Raw genomic sequence first — 18,568 nt, 5'->3', positions numbered from 1 at the left:
CTCTGTCAGGAGCTAGAGTGGCTGCTGGAGATTAACCGGCTCACACACCGACTCCTCTGTAAGCACATGACACTGGACAGCTTCGACGCCATGTTCCGAGAAGCCAATCATAATGTGTCTGCCCCATATGGCCGCATCACCCTGCATGTCTTCTGGGAGCTGAACTTTGACTTCCTCCCCAACTACTGCTATAATGGATCCACAAACCGGTAAGGGCATCCCTGTGCAGGGGCCATTGGGCAGGGCAAGGAAAGAAGGTTGTGGTCCATGGCCTCTTAAATGTTCCGAGCACTTCTGTTCATTCCTCTGCCAAGTGTTTATCTGGAGCTGCTATAGGCTCTGTCCTGGGGGTAACAATGCCATGGTGAGCAACCAAATACCACCCAGCTGCTTGGAGCCTTCTAACCAGACTTGGCCCAGTCCGGGAATGGGGCAAACCTCAGTATAGGCTTTTTCCTCCAAGGAGGTGATGCTGGAGGTGAGTTGTAAAATACCGGCAGGAATAAGTAAGGCAAACAGCCGAAGTCTATTGTGGGCAAAACTACCTAACTAAGCAGAGATGAAGGTAACACTAAGGAGTTAGAAGTGGATAAAGGATAGAGGCAGCCTGCAGAGGGCGCAAGCTCACAGATGAGCACTAGAGAAACCGGAGTTGTTAAACACGCAGGCTCTTCCTTAGCAGAAGACACCGACACTGTTTTCCATCCAGAAGGCTGGGAATGGATGTGTTAATACCTGGTCATCTTTGCTAGTCTATAAAGCCAGTCCTCCCCGAAGCCCCCAGCATCCTGAGCATTGTTTCTCAGTCAACGGAACTCACCCTCGTGAAGGAAGTCCCACATACTGTGCAAAAAAGTTTGCTGTTGTGCTTATTACAAACTGTTCTTCCGGAGGCCCTTATCCAGAGCGCTGTTCCTCAGTCAGTAGAGCCCATTTTTGTGGGAAAAGTCACAAATGCTTTGCTAAAGAAAGACCTGCACCCAAGAGTCTCTATATAACCATGCCTAAAGCTTTATCACAAGGAAACTTGTTTTCCAGTCTCACTGTGTTTAAATGTGTAAAAAAATAAACTGCCTGGTGTCAGACTCCCAGAGCTTTGGCCCAGCGCTGGCTAACTAAAGTCCAGCTGAACCCAAGTTCATTCTCACCTCATCTGGATCATTCTCTGATGGCCATCACACGAACCCCCCCGCCCCCCGCCCCCAACAGCCATGAAAGATACAGTAGGAACAGACTATAGGCTCCATAGGCAGTAAAAGGAGCATCACCTGGGAGATTCTGATGAAGGACGATGCTCTGATCGCATGGTACATTTGTCAGGATATGCACATACCTGGACATGTAGGTGCAAAACAGGCCTCTCTGTGGAGTGGAACTTTTCCTCCTAGAAGGAGCCCATAGCTTTGGGGCAGGCACTGAAGTAGAGATAAGATCTAATCTTTTTCCTCACACAGAACCCTATCACCTGAATTCACAAACCAAGGGAGAGAGCAGGTAGATGGGTGGGAATGCGGAGGTGCCCTCTTTGAGCCCCTGGAGCCCGGATCAGGGTGGTGTAACTGAATCCACATTGAATGAATGGAAGGATTCGGGAAGACTCCGCCCATAGATGTACCTGAATCTGTGCATTGAGCAAGACAGGCCAGCTTCATAAAGATGTGACTTTATGGCACATTTGAGTCATGGCTACAAATTCAAGCCTGGCCCCAAACTCTATACCCCCTCTTGTCACAAGCCATGACAACAGTGTGTGAACGGAAACTGTCTATGAACAGCCTGTGTACTGAGAATGGTGCGGCCATCTTCGTTTGGGGGTGCATTGTTATTGCCCACTCCTCCCCATTTTTGTGTGTGCATGTCGTCTACATGTATGTGTGTTTGAATATGTGTGGGTGTGGGTGTGCATGCATATGCATGAGCACACCTACATGGAAGCCCCAGGTTGATGAGAGGATCTTCCCAGTAGCCCTTCCACCTGATTCATTGAGACAGGCTCTCTCAGTCAACCCCCTAGCTTGCTTGTTCAGCTAGGTTGCCTCACTACCCTCCTGTGGGGATCCCTTGAGTTCTACCTTCCGAGGCTACAACTATAGGGGAGCAGCTAAACTCCTCGAGCATTTTTCCATGGGATCTAGGGATCCCAACTTTGGTCCTCGTGCTAATGTGGCAAGTGCCTAACAGTTGAGCCATCTCCCCAGCCCAGTGTTGCCATCTTTAGCAGGTGGTTAGGGGGAAATCCAAAGAGGGACAGTCATGACCTGAAGATGACTTCAAACTCACAGTTCTGCTGGAACTTAGGCATGTTCACTGGCATGCCATTGTTTGTGATGTTTTCGTGCTCAGGGGCAGAGCTGAGTCCTCGCTGCAGAGACATCCGGCCTGCAAAGCTGAAGGATTTTCTGCCTGGCCCGTTACAGAGAGTTTACTGACTAAGTGTTTAAACCAAACTGAAGCCCCAGAGAAGGCCATCTTCTATGGCCTCCAAGTTCTATGCCTCCTGGGCTCCAAGTTTCCCTGCTTTTTCAAGAAGAATAGGCAAGCTCACAGTAGTCAGAGGGAGGGTATCAGAAGCGTGCAGCTGCTCTGTAGGCAGCCATCTTGGACATGCTGCAGCTGGAGTGGGTGGGGGTGGGGGGAGTGCTACTGCAGTCTCCTGTCCCTTGACAAGCGTCTCTGGGACTCAGCTCACTGTTTCTCTGTCTCTCGTCTCTTCTAGCTTTGTCCGAACTGCCATCCCCTTCTCCCAAGAACCACAGCGAGACAAACCCGCCAACGTCCAGCCTTATTACCTCTATGGATCCAAGGTAATTAGTCACAGCCCGCGCCACCTGTGACAGAGTGAGAAAAATACCAATAGAAAGATGTTCCCAGAATCAGGAAAGTCAGAGGCTGTGTTGTCCAAGAGGTCCATTGAGAGCCAGGCACAGACCATTACAAGTCCATCCATCTTTATTGGTTCACAGCGAGCAGGGATGGGTGGACAAAGCTCTGGGGGCTGGGGAATCGGGTGGGAGCTGAGGAGAGGGGTGAGTACCGCCGAGCTTGGTGGGGAAATGGGTATATGGGGGGCTTCTCCTTGCGGCTTCCCACTTTCTCCCATTTCTTGGTTGGTGATTCTGGGATTTGGGGCTTTGTGAATATAAGGGGTTTACGGACAGAGCTTGAAGGCCATTGTAGATGGCTGAGGCTGTCTCTGAGAGGAAGGTTCCTCTACCTTATGTGGCTTTTGTTCACATGTACACCTTCATTCCAAGTAATTACCCCCATGAGTAACCCATGTCTGGCCTCGTAGTGTACATCAGGGGTGAAGAGACATAATCTATACCTACCTATATTTCCATGTCCACATGTGTGGTGAGGAATAGTTTTCACCAAGTCCCACCAATGTCATGTGGGAGGAATAAAGAAAGCCACCATAAGGGTGAAACATGTCTCCCACCAAAAAAGGAGGCAACAGAACAAAAACAGCTGCCTTTGATCCCATTTCCCAAGTAAGCAGAGAAAAGCTTACAGGAATACAGCGGTGTGAGGTCAAGAAAGCTTCGGATTTAGAAGTGTGGTTAACCCAGAGAAGATCTGGATGGGGCACTTCCCAGGTAGGAGGAGGGTGCTCGGGGGCACAGGTGTCTTCTCCAGAGGAGTCAGACTGTTTAAGGTCATTTTCTCAAACTAAGAGAAGCTTGTAACCCAGGTGTGGTAGGGCTCAACTGTCCTAATGCTGGAGAGGCCGAGGCAGTAGGACTGTTGTGAGTTCAAGGACAGCCTGGTCTATGTGGCAAGTTCCAGTCAGCCAAAGCTATGTAGTGAGATTGCACCCCCCCAAACACACCAAAAGGAGGGTGGGGAGGGCTGGCAGACAGCATTTGAGGTGGTTCACAGACATGATTCACAACTGAAAAACATGCTTCCCTTTCCAATTCTCTTTCAAACCTTCTGTTCTATAATGGAAGGCCACTTACATTAGTGTTGATGCTAGTCTCTTCAACACTGGCTGGCCTCCCTTTTGCTCAAACACAAGAGAGATGATCTTCAGCCCAGAGGCATTGGCAGACAGAAGTTGTCATCATTTAATATTATTTAATATTATTTTGTTGTATTTATTCTTACATCTGTACTGTTTATAACAAGAGGGGCCTGGATTTTTGTTTATGGGGTAATACAAGGCTGTCTAATAAGGGTCTATGTTTTAAATCTGTGGTCAGTTTAAATAAAAGGTATTAGCTGCTAACAATAAGCCAGTCTGTGGCTTAAAAAAAAAATGAGCCTGGGGGTGCAGGGTGTGGTGTGCGGTTGCCTGACAGAACAGGGCTTTCATCCTGTTCAAAAGATTCTCAGGGTCCACATCTGACTCCACATTTCTTTCTAGTGTCTCAGACTCAGGTCCAGCTACTTTTACTCTCTGTGATGCAGCCACAGTGATTTTAATATTGAAACAAGGTCTGCAGTTCTTGACTAGGCCTCCAGATGGACAATACTAAAGCAAGCCTTGTTTGCCCTAACATACCTCGAGGGTCTGTGTTTTCCAGCTTGGGGAGCATTGTCATTTGGCATCCATCCAACCCCACTCATCCATCCAGCACTGTCAATTGAGAGAAGCGGGTGGCCTATAGACAAATGTTCACATAGGACACACTGCAGACAGCATTTTAGGCTATGTGAAATGGGCCATCTCTTCCCCATTGCTCACGCTCTATAGTGAGGCAGTATGACTGGCTGGTCACCACCCCCTCTAGCTAAGGCCACCACATCCAAGGCATCCCGGTTGGCTTCTGCTTCTGGATCAGCTTCTATTCTGGCCCCGGAGTTCTTTCGCAGCAGTTCCACCAGGGGGAGCCCCTGCAGGTCGTCTTCCCTCTGACCAAGGGCTGGGGCCTCCTCGGGCCATCTTACCAGCCCGTTGGCTTCCTCCATGTGGCCAGCTCTGTAAGACCATCGAGGCTCATGACAACGGATGCACCAGAACTGGAGGCAGATGAAGGCCAACACAGCAGTGAAGCAGGCCAGCAGGATGGCCATCAGCACCCAAAGGGAAATTTGGGGGTCCACCAGGGAGCCCCCCGCAGCCAGTGGACTCTTATCCAGGGTGTGGAACATGGTACAGTAGTGACTGTATGGGAAGGCAGCCTTTTTGCAGCTGATACAGAGGAAATAGAGAGTGGAAGGGGCGAGGTGTTCCAGCGCCACAGAGGTGACGGTTCGAGGCACCTTCTCCTCGTGATGGAAGCTGTATCGCAGATAGCTGGAGAAGATACTGTTCCAGTTGGGCCTGTACATAATATGGTAATAGTCCTCCAAGCAAGGCTCTGAGGATGACCAGGAGATGACGGCTCCCGTGTAAGACACGTTCCCAACCTCAATGTTCATCCCGGTTCTGGAACCAGATCACAGTGAAGAGTGACATCCCCCTACGTCAGGATTTACTTAACACAATCCTAGCCACTGCAGACACAAATACTGCCTTTGTTATACAGACCAAAAAATGGAGGCCCAGAGGTTAAGCTATGTAAGCCAGCTAACAAATAGAGGTGGGAATGAGGGCTGGCTCATGACAAAGCTGTCATCCTCAGGCCTGAATAAAATGCACCCACATGGCCCCAGCCATACCCACCCTGGCTGAAACCCATTACTTACAACATCGATCCCAGCCCTTACAAACACAGGCAATGTGAAGAGAGATCAGTGGAGTCTCCGAGGACCTATCTTAAGATTCTCAGATCAGTCTCTTTCTGATCTCCTGACTCTGCCGCGTGTGCTGTGAGCTGTTACCTAGAACATTCCGCTCAGTGGGTGGTTTGATTTCTTTTCTTTTTTTTTTTTTTTAAAGACTGAGCTATGTTTCCCATGGCTAGTGAAGATTCACTGCAGCACCCTCCTCCGCGATCACACCTCAGAGCTTCTGCTAGCGTTTTGTTTTATCAGAATCCAAGGTACCAAGAAATTAGTTTCTCAGGTCAAGGTCATCAGCTCCCAGGATAGCTTAGCTTCTAATAGTCCTGGTACCATGACTTGTGACTGTCTAACCCAGTGGCTCTCAACCTTCCTAATGCTACGACCCTTTGATACAATTTGATACCTTTGATACATGAGGATGCCTTGGTGACCCCCCCAAAAAAATTTTTTTGTTGCTACTTCATAACTGTAATTGTGTTATTGTTATGAATTGTAACGTAAATACCTATGTTTTCCAATGGTCTTAGATAACCCCTATGAAAGAGTCTACCTCCAAAAGGGGTTGGGACCCACAGGTTGAGAACCTCTGGTTTAAGCATTCACAGAGTGAGTAAGCAGTTGCTGAATCCAGGCTCTGCTAGAGGACTTCTCACACAATAATAGACTCCATTCTCATCTTACAGATGGGCAGCCTGGCATCTCAGCTAACAGGAAGAGAGAGAACTTAGCCCCTGTGTTTCTCTGCAAAGCCACTAGGTTTAGAAACAGAACGTTACTGCCAGAGGAAGTGCCTGGTGGCTGTGTGGCTGGACAAGCCAGATGAGACCTGTTCAGCTTGCCAGCCTTACTGCTTTGGGAACAGAGTGACATTCGCTTTTTGGTTCTTCTTTTATTCTATCTGAGAGAGAAAACTGCCCTCTGAATTTCCCCTGATCGGAAAATCTCGGGACAACGGTAGGCAACCTCTCTCTCTGTTCCGGTGACTGGCTCCCCCGCCTTGTTCTCCATTCCTTCTCTCCAGCCAGAGTGCAGATTTGCATTGTAGATTGAAATGTACTGTAAAAAGCAGTCAGTCAGACTGTTAGCCCAGAGTGAATGCTAAGCCAAACTGATGTCTGTTTATATGCTTGTGTTATCAGGGTAGGTGAGCCGTGGGGGAAAAAAATGTGACAGTGCGAAGTAGTTTTTCAAGCCTTGATTTTCTTCTCTAAAGACAAGAGGGAATCACTCCTTTCTGTTTGGCTGGGAATGTCTGCCCAAGTAAATGGGAAATGACAGAGACGGGACAGGTGTGTGCAGATCCTTCCAGAGATGCCTGTTGGCAACTGATTTACTCTCCCCCCCTGGTCTCGTCATATACGCTCACCTCCCCACCCAGGGACCCCCACGTACAGCAAACACACTTCCAACTGCCATAAATGGGTGGGATTCATACCCTGCAATACACAGCACCATGCTCTGTAAAACTCTCCCATCAGTGTAATTGGGAACCCTAGCCTCACGCATGCTTTTCCTTCTGTTTGCCTCCTCTCTGATGCTGGCTATGTTATAGCCTGGGTTCCCTACAGCAGACATCTTTAAGAGCTTCTACTGAGGATGCCAGCAGCATCTTCGGCTTCCAGGGATAAATCCGCCACCACTACCCATATTTATTTTTCCTCCTGCCTTCTGTTTTTAAGCTCTTCCTGGTTTTAGCCGTTCAGTTCCCACAGCCTGGCCCTTCTCCAGGCAGTGTGAAAGGAAATGCCATTTTTCATTTCCAAGACAGCCATTCATGTCTCTTACCTGATGCTCGCAGTATATACGGTTAGACTTCTTCCTCAGAGAATGGACCAAATCCGAGATGATGTGCTTCTCCCTCCTCCGCACCGGGCTTCTCCTCGGTGTCTCTCTCACCACTGAGTAATCCCACTGTCGCCCCCAACGCTCACATTATTCATTTCTTCAGATCAGCATCATTCACCATGGCAACCAGCAGGCATCTACGCACAATGCTTTCAGGGACCAGTCTGAGAAGGATTTGCCCAGTGAGAGGAGCTTTGGTTCCTCCGGCCAAAATGAGCCGTATTCTGCAGGTTGATCCCCAGAACACTACGTTCTTCTGATGGTCCTGTATTTTCTCCGTAGTTGGCATGTGTGTGTGTGTGTGTGTGTGTGTGGTGTGTTTGTGTGTTTGTGTTTCTGGTGTGCGTGTACAAGTTATACCTGTGTAGAGATCAGAGGACAGCCTCAAGTATTGTCTGCTTTCTGTTTGAGACATTCTCTCAGCCTAGAACTTCAGCAAACTGGCTAAGGCTAGCTTGCCAGTGAACTGTGCCAGCTCTCAGATAACTGAGGCATACCACCATGCCTGGCATTTTTACATGGGTCTTGGGGATTGAACTCAGGTCCCCTGGCTCATCGAAGCAAAGGATTTATGGCTGAGTTGTCTTTCGGGCTGACTAGTTATTGTTTTTCCTACTCCTCTGTGTAGATCTTATGTGGTTAGTGGTTTCAAATGCAAAGATGCCCTTCTTGGTGCCGCAGGGAACTGCCAGTGCATCCCCACCCTTCCCCATCCCATTTCTCCCCTGTAACTCTTCCCCACCTGCACATCCTCATTCTTTTTCTCATCTCCTGCATTGCCCTTATGTTATGGTTCTGGGTGAGATTCTTTTATTGTCTGGATCCCAGTTCCTCCAACTATAACGCTGTGAACACAACAGGGGAACAATATAGGCACTAACATTTGGCATCCCTGTACCCTGGTCAAGATTGCTCAATCATTATAGCCCTGGAACTGGGTGGAATATTGGCCCCTCAACGTCAACTTCAGAACAGGCCTTGTTTAGAAGTAGAGTCTTCTTCGTGGGTGGTAATTAGTTAAGGTTCTCAAGACGCAATCATCCTTGATTAACTCCACTGACTGGAGTCTTTCTGAAAGAAAGGAGAAGGGTTGCACACACAGAGGCTCACAAAAGGAGGAGGCTGTGTGGGGACAGAGGCTGGAGCCATAAACCAATAAATCCCAGAAGCTGGGAGAAACAAGCCCTCCCTTGGAGCTTTGGAAGGAAGCATGGTCCCGCAAACATGTTGATTTCAGGCTTCTTTTCTACAGAACTGTGAGAGAACACATTCTGTCGCTTTTGAACCACCATGTTTGTGCTGATCTGTCACAGCATTCTGGGAATTAGCGTAGCTCTCCTTCTGGCTGGGCTCACTCACAGAAAGCCTTGCAGTGCTCAGGGCAGACATCTGAGCAGCTGCTTGCCAATCCGTCACCTGGGATTGACGTGAAAAATGGCAACAGTCTAGTGTTCTCCGGGCAGATGGTACCCAGTGTGCTTTTCTCTGAGGACTCCTGACTGTACTTCCCTTCCCAGTCATCCCAGATCCCTTCCTGGTTCCATTACAAGAATATATTGCCATCATCTGTACTGGAGCCCTGAATGTGTCAGAAATGGAGAGTGGGGATGAGCTCTGATTTTTTTTTCATGTGTGTAGGTAGATTGTATGGATGTGTGTGTGTGTATGTATGTATGTTCTGGTATATGTGTGCAGATGTGTGTGAATATGTGTGTGTGTGAATGTGTGTGTATGTTCTGATATATTGTGCAGATGTGTATGAGTGTGTGTGTGTGTGTGTGTGTGTGTGTGTGTGTGTGTGTGTCCATGTGAAGGCCAAAAGCTGATGTCAGATGACTTCTTCAATCATTATCCACCTTATATATTGAGGCAGGGTCTCTTACTTGAACCTAGAGCTCAACAATTAGATGTTCAGGCTAGCCAGCTCGCTCTAGGGATCTCCTGTCTCAGCCTCCCGTATGCTGGGATGACAGGCAAGCCACCATGTCTGCCCCAGCATTTACATGGATGCTAGGGATCTCAACCCAGCCTTCACACTTGCATGGTAAATGTTTCACCCTGTGAGCCCTAGATTTGGATTTCCTAACTACATCCCACCCCCTTGCCTTTTAGTGCCTGGCTATAATGGACCTCAGAGGAGGTCCATATATACTTCCATATTTATGGGAGCTAAAAAGTTAATTTCAAAGGAAAAACTGTGGTTACGTGAGCCTGGAGAGAGTAGGAAATGGAGGGAAGATAGTCATCAGGTGCCGTCGAATAGGAGAAATAGCTTCTGACGTTCTAGTACATGGTAGGATGACTGTGATTGACAGCTGCTCATTATTTCAGAGTAACTGTAGAAAGGATAGTGAATGTCCTCAATACCTAAGTGTCTGAGGTGATGGGTATGCCAGTCAGTCATCACTGCAGTCTATGTGCGCTGAATGTCACACGCTCTCCTTTAAATACGCACAATGGATATGCATCAGTTAACGATAAAATATATTTTTAAGAAGTCGGCTTCCTCCGCCTTGGTTCTTGGACAAAGCATTCAAGTGAAGCTTTGAAGGTCACCTGATGAGCCATGTCAAGGATCATCACAAAGCCAGGAGAAGCTGCCTAGTGAGTCACTACTTGCCCAGCTAAGGGGCTCTGGAGGCGTGGAGTCTCAGGGTACACAATGCCCTCCATCCCGCAGGTGCCCTTGGCCTTCTCTTGGCATTCAGCCTTCGTTAAACCTGCTGTGGGCATGCGCACAGCAGGTCTCTTCTCCAAAGGCTAATGGTGACTTCCCACAGAGCAGACGCCCTCTCTCCACAGAAGGCCACCCCTGCAGTTTGCAGGTGTCCTTTTCAAAGGTTATCTTGAGGGGGAATAAAAACACCAGACTTAGCTTGAGAAAGGGACAAGGCAAAATTCCATCCTTTCTCCACAGAGTGGGAGTCTGTTTCTAATGCTCAGGGATGGTGCATGTACGCATAGGCTCTTCATTTGAGGAATTAGGAGGCTCAGAGAATGTGAGGCCCCCACAGCCCCCTCATTTTGTAGTCCCAGCAAAGAAGGGATTGGGACTGCATCTCAGTTGGTAGAGTGCTTGCCTGGAATGCTGGGTTTAGTCCCCGCTCCTTCATATACCAGGTGTGGTGGCTCGCACCTATATTCAAAGCACTCCAGAGGTGGGGGTAACAGGATCAGAAGTTCTAGGTCATCCTGGGCTGTGAGGCTGTGTCAAAATAAGTGAAACAAAATCCCAGGACAAGACATGGCATTCCTCAGGCCACGTGACTGATAAGTGGTAGGACGGAAGCCACGCCCACCCTTCATCTCGCTTTTCCAGTATTCCCTCTTGCCCACAGCCCCTGAGCCAGTGAACCTTCCAGCCAAGGAGACAATTTACCCCATTCTTTCTCCCCCATCAGGCACTACTTTCCACAGCAGGTACAGCCACAGGACCAGGTGCTTCCCAGTTGATAATGTGCATCAGTGGCAAATTCCTCTCAGAGGAAATCAGCCTTGACTGGAGGTTTCCCGGCTCCTCCTGGCAGTGAAGAAATGACTTGGGAGAGGTGTGGAACCAGGCAGTGGTTCTCAGCCTTCCCAATATGTGGCTCTGCTTCTTCCTTGGTTAACCGCCGCCATCTGTGAGGGAGGGAGGATCCGATGGCTTATGAGACAGCTCCTTGGGGAGACTGTCTAAGTGTTACAACTCCCCTTTTATTCTAGAACGAAGACTGGGGACAGTGGCTAGGGAATCACCTAGTTTGCATTAAGTGGCAGCCCCTATCAATAAGACTGTATATGGCAGCAGGTCCTATAGCAAAGAACCTGGTACAGGTCTTAGTTACCGTATGTGCAGCAGGGGAAAACTTCTAGCAGGAAACTGCCAAGGGTCACCCTAGAGATAAATCAGGCACCCAGGCTCAGAGCAGCTTTCAGATAAGGTCAGTCCTCTGGGCCCAGGGACATTCTCCAGATTAGGGCAGGTAGAGAGGAGGAAGTCTCACTGAGGGAAACAGGCAGCGTGTTGCTGAGCTTTTGGAGAAAGCCGCCCGGCCATGATAGACTGCAACCTCTGACCAGCAAGGCCTCCCAAAACACTGTTGTGATCCTCATGTTGTGGTGACCCCCCAACCACAAAATTACTTTCGTTGCTACTTCATAACTGTAGTTTTGCTACTGTTATGAATAGTAATGTAATTATCTGATATGCGGGATAGCTGATATGAGCGCCCCTGTGCAAGGGCCAGTCAATCCCCCCAGAGGGGTCACAACCCACAGGTTGAGAACCACTGCTTTAGACTTTGCTCAGAGGCACATTCTGGATGTGTGGCCTTGACACGGTCCCTCCCTCTGTGTGCCTTGATTCACTCACCTGTACAGTAGTAATGTGGGCAGTGCCGGCTTTACGGTGTTGATAAACTCCTCGTATCTGTGAAGGGTTGGGCTTAGAAACAGTAGTTGTTGATGTTAGGAAAAGGTCACTGGGTCAGAACTGTTCTCCATGCCTCTGGCAGTTTTGTCCTGAGACCCGAAGAAGCAAGACACACACCACCAATTGCATGCACTGTCTTGCTTCTCCCCCTTAAATCAGCAGCATTGGTTTGAATTTCTTAGTGCATATGCTTGTGTATAAATGAAAGGCTGTAGAAAGGGTCAAGGTATCCCACAAGTCAGAAGTGACCCCTGAGAGCACGTGGTGCACATTCTCTGTTCTCTCCTTTACTCGCCTGACAGCGGGGCCCTTTTAATCACCCCCACATGGCAGAGGTGGGAAGTCAGGCTGATAGACTCACAAGGCCAAATGACAGGACAACAGTGCTTCAAGCGGAGGCCTGGTGGTCACAGAGCCTGGGGGTCACAGAGCCTGGGGGTCACAGAGCCTGGGGGTCACAGAGCCTGGAGGTCACAGAGCCTGGGGATCACAGAGCCTGGGCACTCTGGCATCCGGTGGCACTGCTGGCATCCCTCTACCCTACCCTGCTTTGACTTGATGTTATCAGCTCTTGAGAGGTAGAGACAAGGTTGTGCCATAATGCATTCCAGAATGATAGGGACAAGCAAAGGACTAAGGGACCCTGCAGAGAACACGCAGCTGCCTGAATGTAACTGAGGGAATTGGGGAGACAGCGCTTAGGGGGAAAGGGGGCTGCATCCATTCTCTTCTGAACATCCTGTGCCCTGGAGTCCAAGTACACCTGCCTCAGAACCGCCACACAGGAGGATGTTGTCAAGACGAATATATGATCTGATACTTTAAAAAAGGTCTTCTCTGCACTCTACAGTATCATCAAACTATCTCAGAAGGATACAGATTTCAACACAAATTATTCCCTTTTTAAATCATTTTCCAATAATGTTCCAGCTCTTAGACACTACACTGTTGGTGTTTCCAATTGTTAGCACACTCATCGATAGCAAAAGAATTGCTTCTGTCTCAGCCATGGATGGATTGGTTATAGAAACTACATCCAGCTCTGCTATCAATCCCCATTATGTCATGGTCCAGAGGGTCCAAGCCTCTCTGGCCAACTGGATCCATCTTCATGGAGCATCTGCCCAGGTGTCAATACATCTCACCTTGACTGACCTGGGGTATTGCCACCAGCCCAGGTTACAACACTGTCCAAAAGCCTCACAATTGGAAGTCACCACTCCACCCTGTGTCCCCAGGTTCCACAGTATGGCTCTTCCCCCATCCCCCATCAAAGCTTTTATGATTATGGCAGCACCTGCTGGATTTGGACTTCAGATTTCCTATTCGCCTTGCCAGCTGTCAGAGCTGATAATGGTTCCCAGGACAGCCAGTCTCCACCCTGGAACTCTTACTGTTTTAGAGCAAAGTCTTTGTGGATGTGATTAATTTAGGAACCTGCATTGTCAGGATGAGCTCTGAAGCATCATAAGTGGCCTTAGAAGGGAGAATCACCTAGCAGGAGGACATGATAGGAAGACTGAGTAGAGAGACTGGAAGCTAGGGGTGATGTGGTCACAAAATAGAGGTGCTGGCAGCCCCTGGAAGCTAGAAGAAGCAAGAAACAGATTCTCCAGTGGAGCCTTTGAGAGGAATGTGGACAAGCTAAATCTCAATGTGGGACCAGTGGTGGTGATTTTTTATTCATGGCTACTAGAATGTTTCAAAGTACCAGATTTGTGGAAATTCTTACAGTGGCCACAGAAAAGGTGCTGGACAACATGAAGGAGTTAGAGGGTGAAAGATCTTGGCATAGCGGTATATACACTTTTAATTCCTGCACTCAAGAGGCAGAAGCAGACAGATCTGTTGTGATTTTGATGCCAGTATGGTGTACATAGAGAGTTCAAGGCTAGCCAGGTATACAAAGACTCTGACATCTAAGTATTAGGGTGGGCATGACCTCTCAGAGCTGGGAGGTTCAATTCCTTTTGACTTTTCCAATGCACTTAACCCATGGCTCAAGAGAGAAAGAAGCATCATTTCTTTAGATTTCTCCAGCAACTCCTTTGGGTCTGTCACATCAAGAAGTGACAGGCGGACACATCAGCAATTTAGCTCAAGCCCTAGCAATGGCTCTGAACCTGTGTCTGGATCTGTCCTATGAACTGTCTGTCAAGGGTGGTGTGGTGTGTTACCCATGCATCCTGTCAGTATTGACCTGCAGTGGTTTAAGAGAGCTGAGCTACAGCTAGCTAGCTCTCCAGCCTCCGCCAGAGACCCTTGTTTGTTTGTGGCATGTACCAGCATCCATTAGAGAAGCCTCAACACAAACAGGAAGTTAGGATGGGTTTTAATTCCTCTTGGGAAATCTCTGAAACAGTAATCATGATTCCAGAGAGCAGAAGATGCAAAGTACTTACGAATTGGATTGGCCAAAAAAAATAGAACTCACTGTTTAGAGTGGCTGGGGCTGTGCTCACCATGTGGTGAGAGATGGAGGTTTTAAGATTAAAAACCCATATAGACTACCCTTTGAAAAGGTGCAGATGATCAGTGTTAAGCTTGTTTGGGTTTGGTTTAGTTTGGAGTTTGGGGCAGGGGCTAGGGCGGCCTTACACACTGGACAACCCTGCTCCCGTTTCTCAAGTGCTGGGGTCCCAGGCCTGAGCCATCACTGCTGGTGCAATGATAACTGTAACGTTAGGTGTATTTTCCCCACAGGTTTTTTTTTCCCTTTGTTTTGTTTTGTTTTAGAAGTTGACTACTAGTGATAACTAAGAGTGCCCACCAGACCAAACTTGTCATTTTTTCCCCTCTTCTTAAAGTCTTGTTTGTGGGCCAGTGAGATGACCTAGTTGGGTGGAGGAAAGCTCCCACTGTGTAAACCTAATGGCCTAAGTTCAAAACTGACTCCCAGAAGTCCTCTGACCTCCACACACTCACCATGGCATGGGCTTGTGCATCCCACACATACAATGATAATACACAAAATTAAATGTAAAGAAAAATGCCATTTACTTTTTCAGAAACTGTAACCTGGGCTGCCCGGTAATAATTCCTCAATCGTGCTGGTTTATTTGCTGCTTATCTGCTCTGTGTCATCTAGATTCAAACATCTGATTTCACAGGGGCTACATGAAATCTAAAGTTTCCCATGGGACAGTGGTTGTAACCTGAGTCAGTTAGTGGAGATGGTTTGCTGTGAGGGATGAGTGGAAAATGTCCAGAGTCCCAAGTCACACTGCGTTCCTATTTTTCTTTGCTGAACCTCAGAAAATGCCCAGGCTCCCTTATTCCCACATTTTCTCAATAGGGCCCAGCCTCCTGCTGAGCCAGCAGGTCAGAGGGGTGCCCTTGGGGGTTGTGTGTGTGTGTGAGCATGTCTTTTTCTGCATGTGTGTGTTTCCTGTTGCATGCATGTGGTGGATTTGGGGGATGGGGCAGGGAGCTTGTTCACTTAGGAGGTGAAGGGGAAGTCTGCAAATTTCATGTTGGTTCTACTGAGGCCTAAACTTTCCATCTAGACTGACATAGGATTGGCACCAGAGACCTCCTACGTGTACCAAGTGGGTTTGGAGGGGGCACTTTTTTTTAACCCTGGTATGGTAAAAGTAATTCCAAAGTGTTTCTCCCCTGCCTAAAACTGGGACAGCCTGCTGAACCATCTGAAGATACTTTTTGTTTGTGCTGCTAGAGGTGCTTGGCCCTGGGAGGTCCTTGGGGGAGGAAGGGGACTTGAGAGACTGCTCAAATGGGCAAGCACCCAGCAGGAGAGCAGTGGAGACTGCACTTTGGAGGGAATGACAGAGTGCCTCTCTTTCAGCCTCTTTCCTGGGCTGAGCACTGCCTGGCCCATATGTCCTGGACAATACTCACTTCCGTGATGTTTTGATGTTGAACAAAATCTGAGTTTGAGGGCATGTTTTATCAGTTGCTTCCAGCTCTGATTTCTGTCCTGTCCCCTTGTGGGACACCCACTATGTTGTATAAATTAGACCTCATGTCCATATCAAGGGAATCACCACAGTAGCCATAGTTCTGGGAGGAAAGAGGTTGAACAAGACATTACTTTCTTAGTGTTTAGCAGCCAAAAGAAGATTGGATACTTCCGTGGGTGCTTCTGGGGCCAAGCCTCATGCTTACATCTTTACATCTCTTACCTGTTAAACTTCAAGTACTGTCTTCTTAGGGAAAACCAAGGATTGTAAGTAATTCTCCCAAGTCCCTCCAACTAGTAAATTAGAGTTCTGCAGGAGACTATGTATAACTTCAAAGCCAACCTGGGCTGCATGGTGAATACCAGACAAGCCAGAGCTATATAACAATAGTCTGTCTGACAATAATAATAATAAACAGTAAGAACAAAATAGGATCCTGGGATTTGAACCTATTGTGACTGTGCTTACCCTATTGCTCATCCTGTAGTCTCAAAGCATAAAAATGGAGACTCAGAAAAAACAATAAGCTGATTGCTGCCATCACCCATATCCATCTGAAATCCCTCTGCTGTGCAGAGCAGAAATTCCTTTTGTGGGATCATAGGAAAAGCCATGAGTCCCTGATATGAGTGGGAATGAGGGAGCTATTGAGACCAGCCAAGAGCTCTGGCACATGTCCCCCTGGCCACGAGCATGTGGAAGCTTTGTCTTCTCGTGTTTCCTAGTATGCAAGAGAAAATTCAAAGTATAGGTCTGCATTTTCATCTTTGAAAAGTCAGTAAATTAGGCTATGATATAAAAATTGGAGTTTTTGTTTCTTTCATATTGGGATGTAAGTAAAATGCACTTGGCTTTGTTTGGGCTGCAATAGCAAGAATACACTGGACTGGGTGACTGGAATACTTATTGCTTATAGCTCTTGAGGCTAGAAAGTCCAAGTTCAACATCATAGACTAGGGTGCTGGCAGATCCAGATCTGGTCTGCAAACGGGCATCCTGTTCTGCACACAGGCATCCTGTCATATGGCCAAGAGAGGGAACAAGCCTGCATGCCTTTTCTTATGGAGACACTGAGCCCCCTTTACCAGGACTCTAACCACCCAATGTCCCCATCCCTTCATGCCATCACCTTGGCTGGGGCTGGGGGCGGCAGTCAGTGTGTAAAGTTGAGAAGGACATAGCAACAGGCCCATCCTTCCACAGATCACGGTTTTATGAGTTAAACAACCCAGGCAGACTGTGGCGCTTTCCCACTTCCCTTGAAAGGTCTGTGCCCCTTTCCAGTCAGGTCTGCTTGGCCCCTGAACTCCTGCACTCTGAAGGAGACAGAAGGATACAAAATAATGCTTTGATGATGGGGCCTGAACCAAATCACACCTCCTAACACTGTGTATGAGCCTCACAGCCCTTTCCACTTTTCCACTTGATAACGTTGCCTGTTACAGAAGCACTAAAGTAGGTTTAGTCTGCATATTAAAAAGATTACATGACCTGGCTTCAGGGTTCTTGGAGTCACAATCCACACACTTTTAGGAGTCAACTTCGACTTTAGTAGACACCATAATCAGAAATCAGCTGCATTTCCCTCCCTACACACATGCAAAAATGGCGTAGGCCACACCTTTCCCTAGGTTTAGGTAGTTTACTGCCACAGCCCCGGCTCCTCAGTGCGGAATCCCATTCTTTCTCATGCTCCACGTTCCTGTGTGCAGGTGTGGGCTCACCAGACACACTCAGGTGTGAGTTAATGGGTGTCCCAGTGTAGCATGCACCTGAGTTACTGATGGGAATGCTAATTGTTCTTTATACATCCTTCCTGTGGGAGCATCCTAGAACTGTGGTGCTCACTTTGTGTTCAGGTAATTCATGTCTCACCAGACATGCCAAACTCAACACAAACTGAACCGGATTAAGTCTTTTTCGATGACTCAGGAAGAAGTGGAGAGTCTTGCAAGCCTCCACACATATCATAATGGTTTCTTTTTCATTCGTGTAGACTTTCTAACTAATTAGCAAACAGAGTATCCGGTGCAGCCTTCTCATATTGACATGCTCTGGCACAAGATTTTAACCCGGTAAGAAAAAGCATGCCCAGAAATAAGGTAAAACCTTAGCTAAGAAGTTGAACATCACAGGTAGATGGTTTCAACTCCTAAAATAGAGGGAGAGGTCAGAGTGGAGATGTTAGGCTCAGCCATACCTGCTTCTCACCTAGGGACTCTGTGGTCTTGAGCAAACTTTCGGCTACCCAGAGCCTTAGTTGCCTCATCTGTGAAATGGGGCTAAGACGGTCACAAATCACAACCATTTGTTGTGTGCATTGAATGGAAACCCACAGGGAAGCATGGCATGGGTGGTCACCATATAGCAGCCTTTCACAAACCTGCTCTGTGTCATGCAATCTCAGGCAGACAGGTATCACCACCATCTTCACCAACACCTGGCCATGGATAGAACCCAGAGCCTCGTTCATGCTGGGCAAACAGCTGGTCTTGACTTCACAATCCTCCAACCTCAACTGCCTAAGTCATAGGATTACAGGTGTGCACCCCACACCCAGCTCAGAAAGGTCCCTTTAGCTCTGTCTCATTCAGTTAGGGGATCCCTCAGGGTCCATGGGATGATGGTGGCCCAAGGTCAGAGCTCTAGGTCCCACAGCAGCACCCATTCCCACAGCTCTACTGTGTGTATCCTGCATGTGAGTGCCTATGATACCTTT

At 48.1% G+C, this 18,568-nt stretch overlaps 2 protein-coding genes across 7 annotated transcripts in view; one reads left to right on the top strand and one right to left on the bottom strand.

The window, feature by feature from the left end:
• Cyfip2 (cytoplasmic FMR1 interacting protein 2) overlaps positions 1 to 18,568 on the top strand; it is a 119,935-nt gene that overhangs the window by 68,507 nt on the left and 32,860 nt on the right. For all 6 annotated transcript variants that reach the window (XM_036194975.1, XM_036194974.1, XM_036194976.1 and 3 more), the window contains 2 exons: positions 10 to 209; positions 2,717 to 2,804. In XM_036194975.1, the coding sequence (XP_036050868.1) occupies positions 10 to 209; positions 2,717 to 2,804 (288 nt within the window). The remainder of the gene's footprint in view (positions 1 to 9; positions 210 to 2,716; positions 2,805 to 18,568) is intronic.
• Positions 2,938 to 7,763, bottom strand: Fndc9 (fibronectin type III domain containing 9). Its single transcript, XM_036194978.1, has 2 exons — positions 7,456 to 7,763; positions 2,938 to 5,371 (listed from the first exon to the last, which is right to left on the bottom strand). The coding sequence occupies exon 2, from the start codon at positions 5,362 to 5,364 to the stop codon at positions 4,684 to 4,686; it is 681 nt and encodes a 226-aa protein (XP_036050871.1). The 5' UTR covers positions 5,365 to 5,371; positions 7,456 to 7,763; the 3' UTR covers positions 2,938 to 4,683.

Source organism: Onychomys torridus, chromosome 8 (genome assembly GCF_903995425.1).
Source record: "Onychomys torridus chromosome 8, mOncTor1.1, whole genome shotgun sequence".
NCBI lineage: Eukaryota > Metazoa > Chordata > Mammalia > Rodentia > Cricetidae > Onychomys > Onychomys torridus.
Note: the sequence above shows the minus strand (reverse complement) of the source record. Positions and strands in the feature narration are given on the sequence as shown.

Bases quoted from the DNA above. Each gene is read 5' to 3' on its own strand.
- Fndc9 (XM_036194978.1), bottom strand. From the start codon at position 5,364: ATGAACATTGAGGTTGGGAACGTGTCTTACACGGGAGCCGTCATCTCC.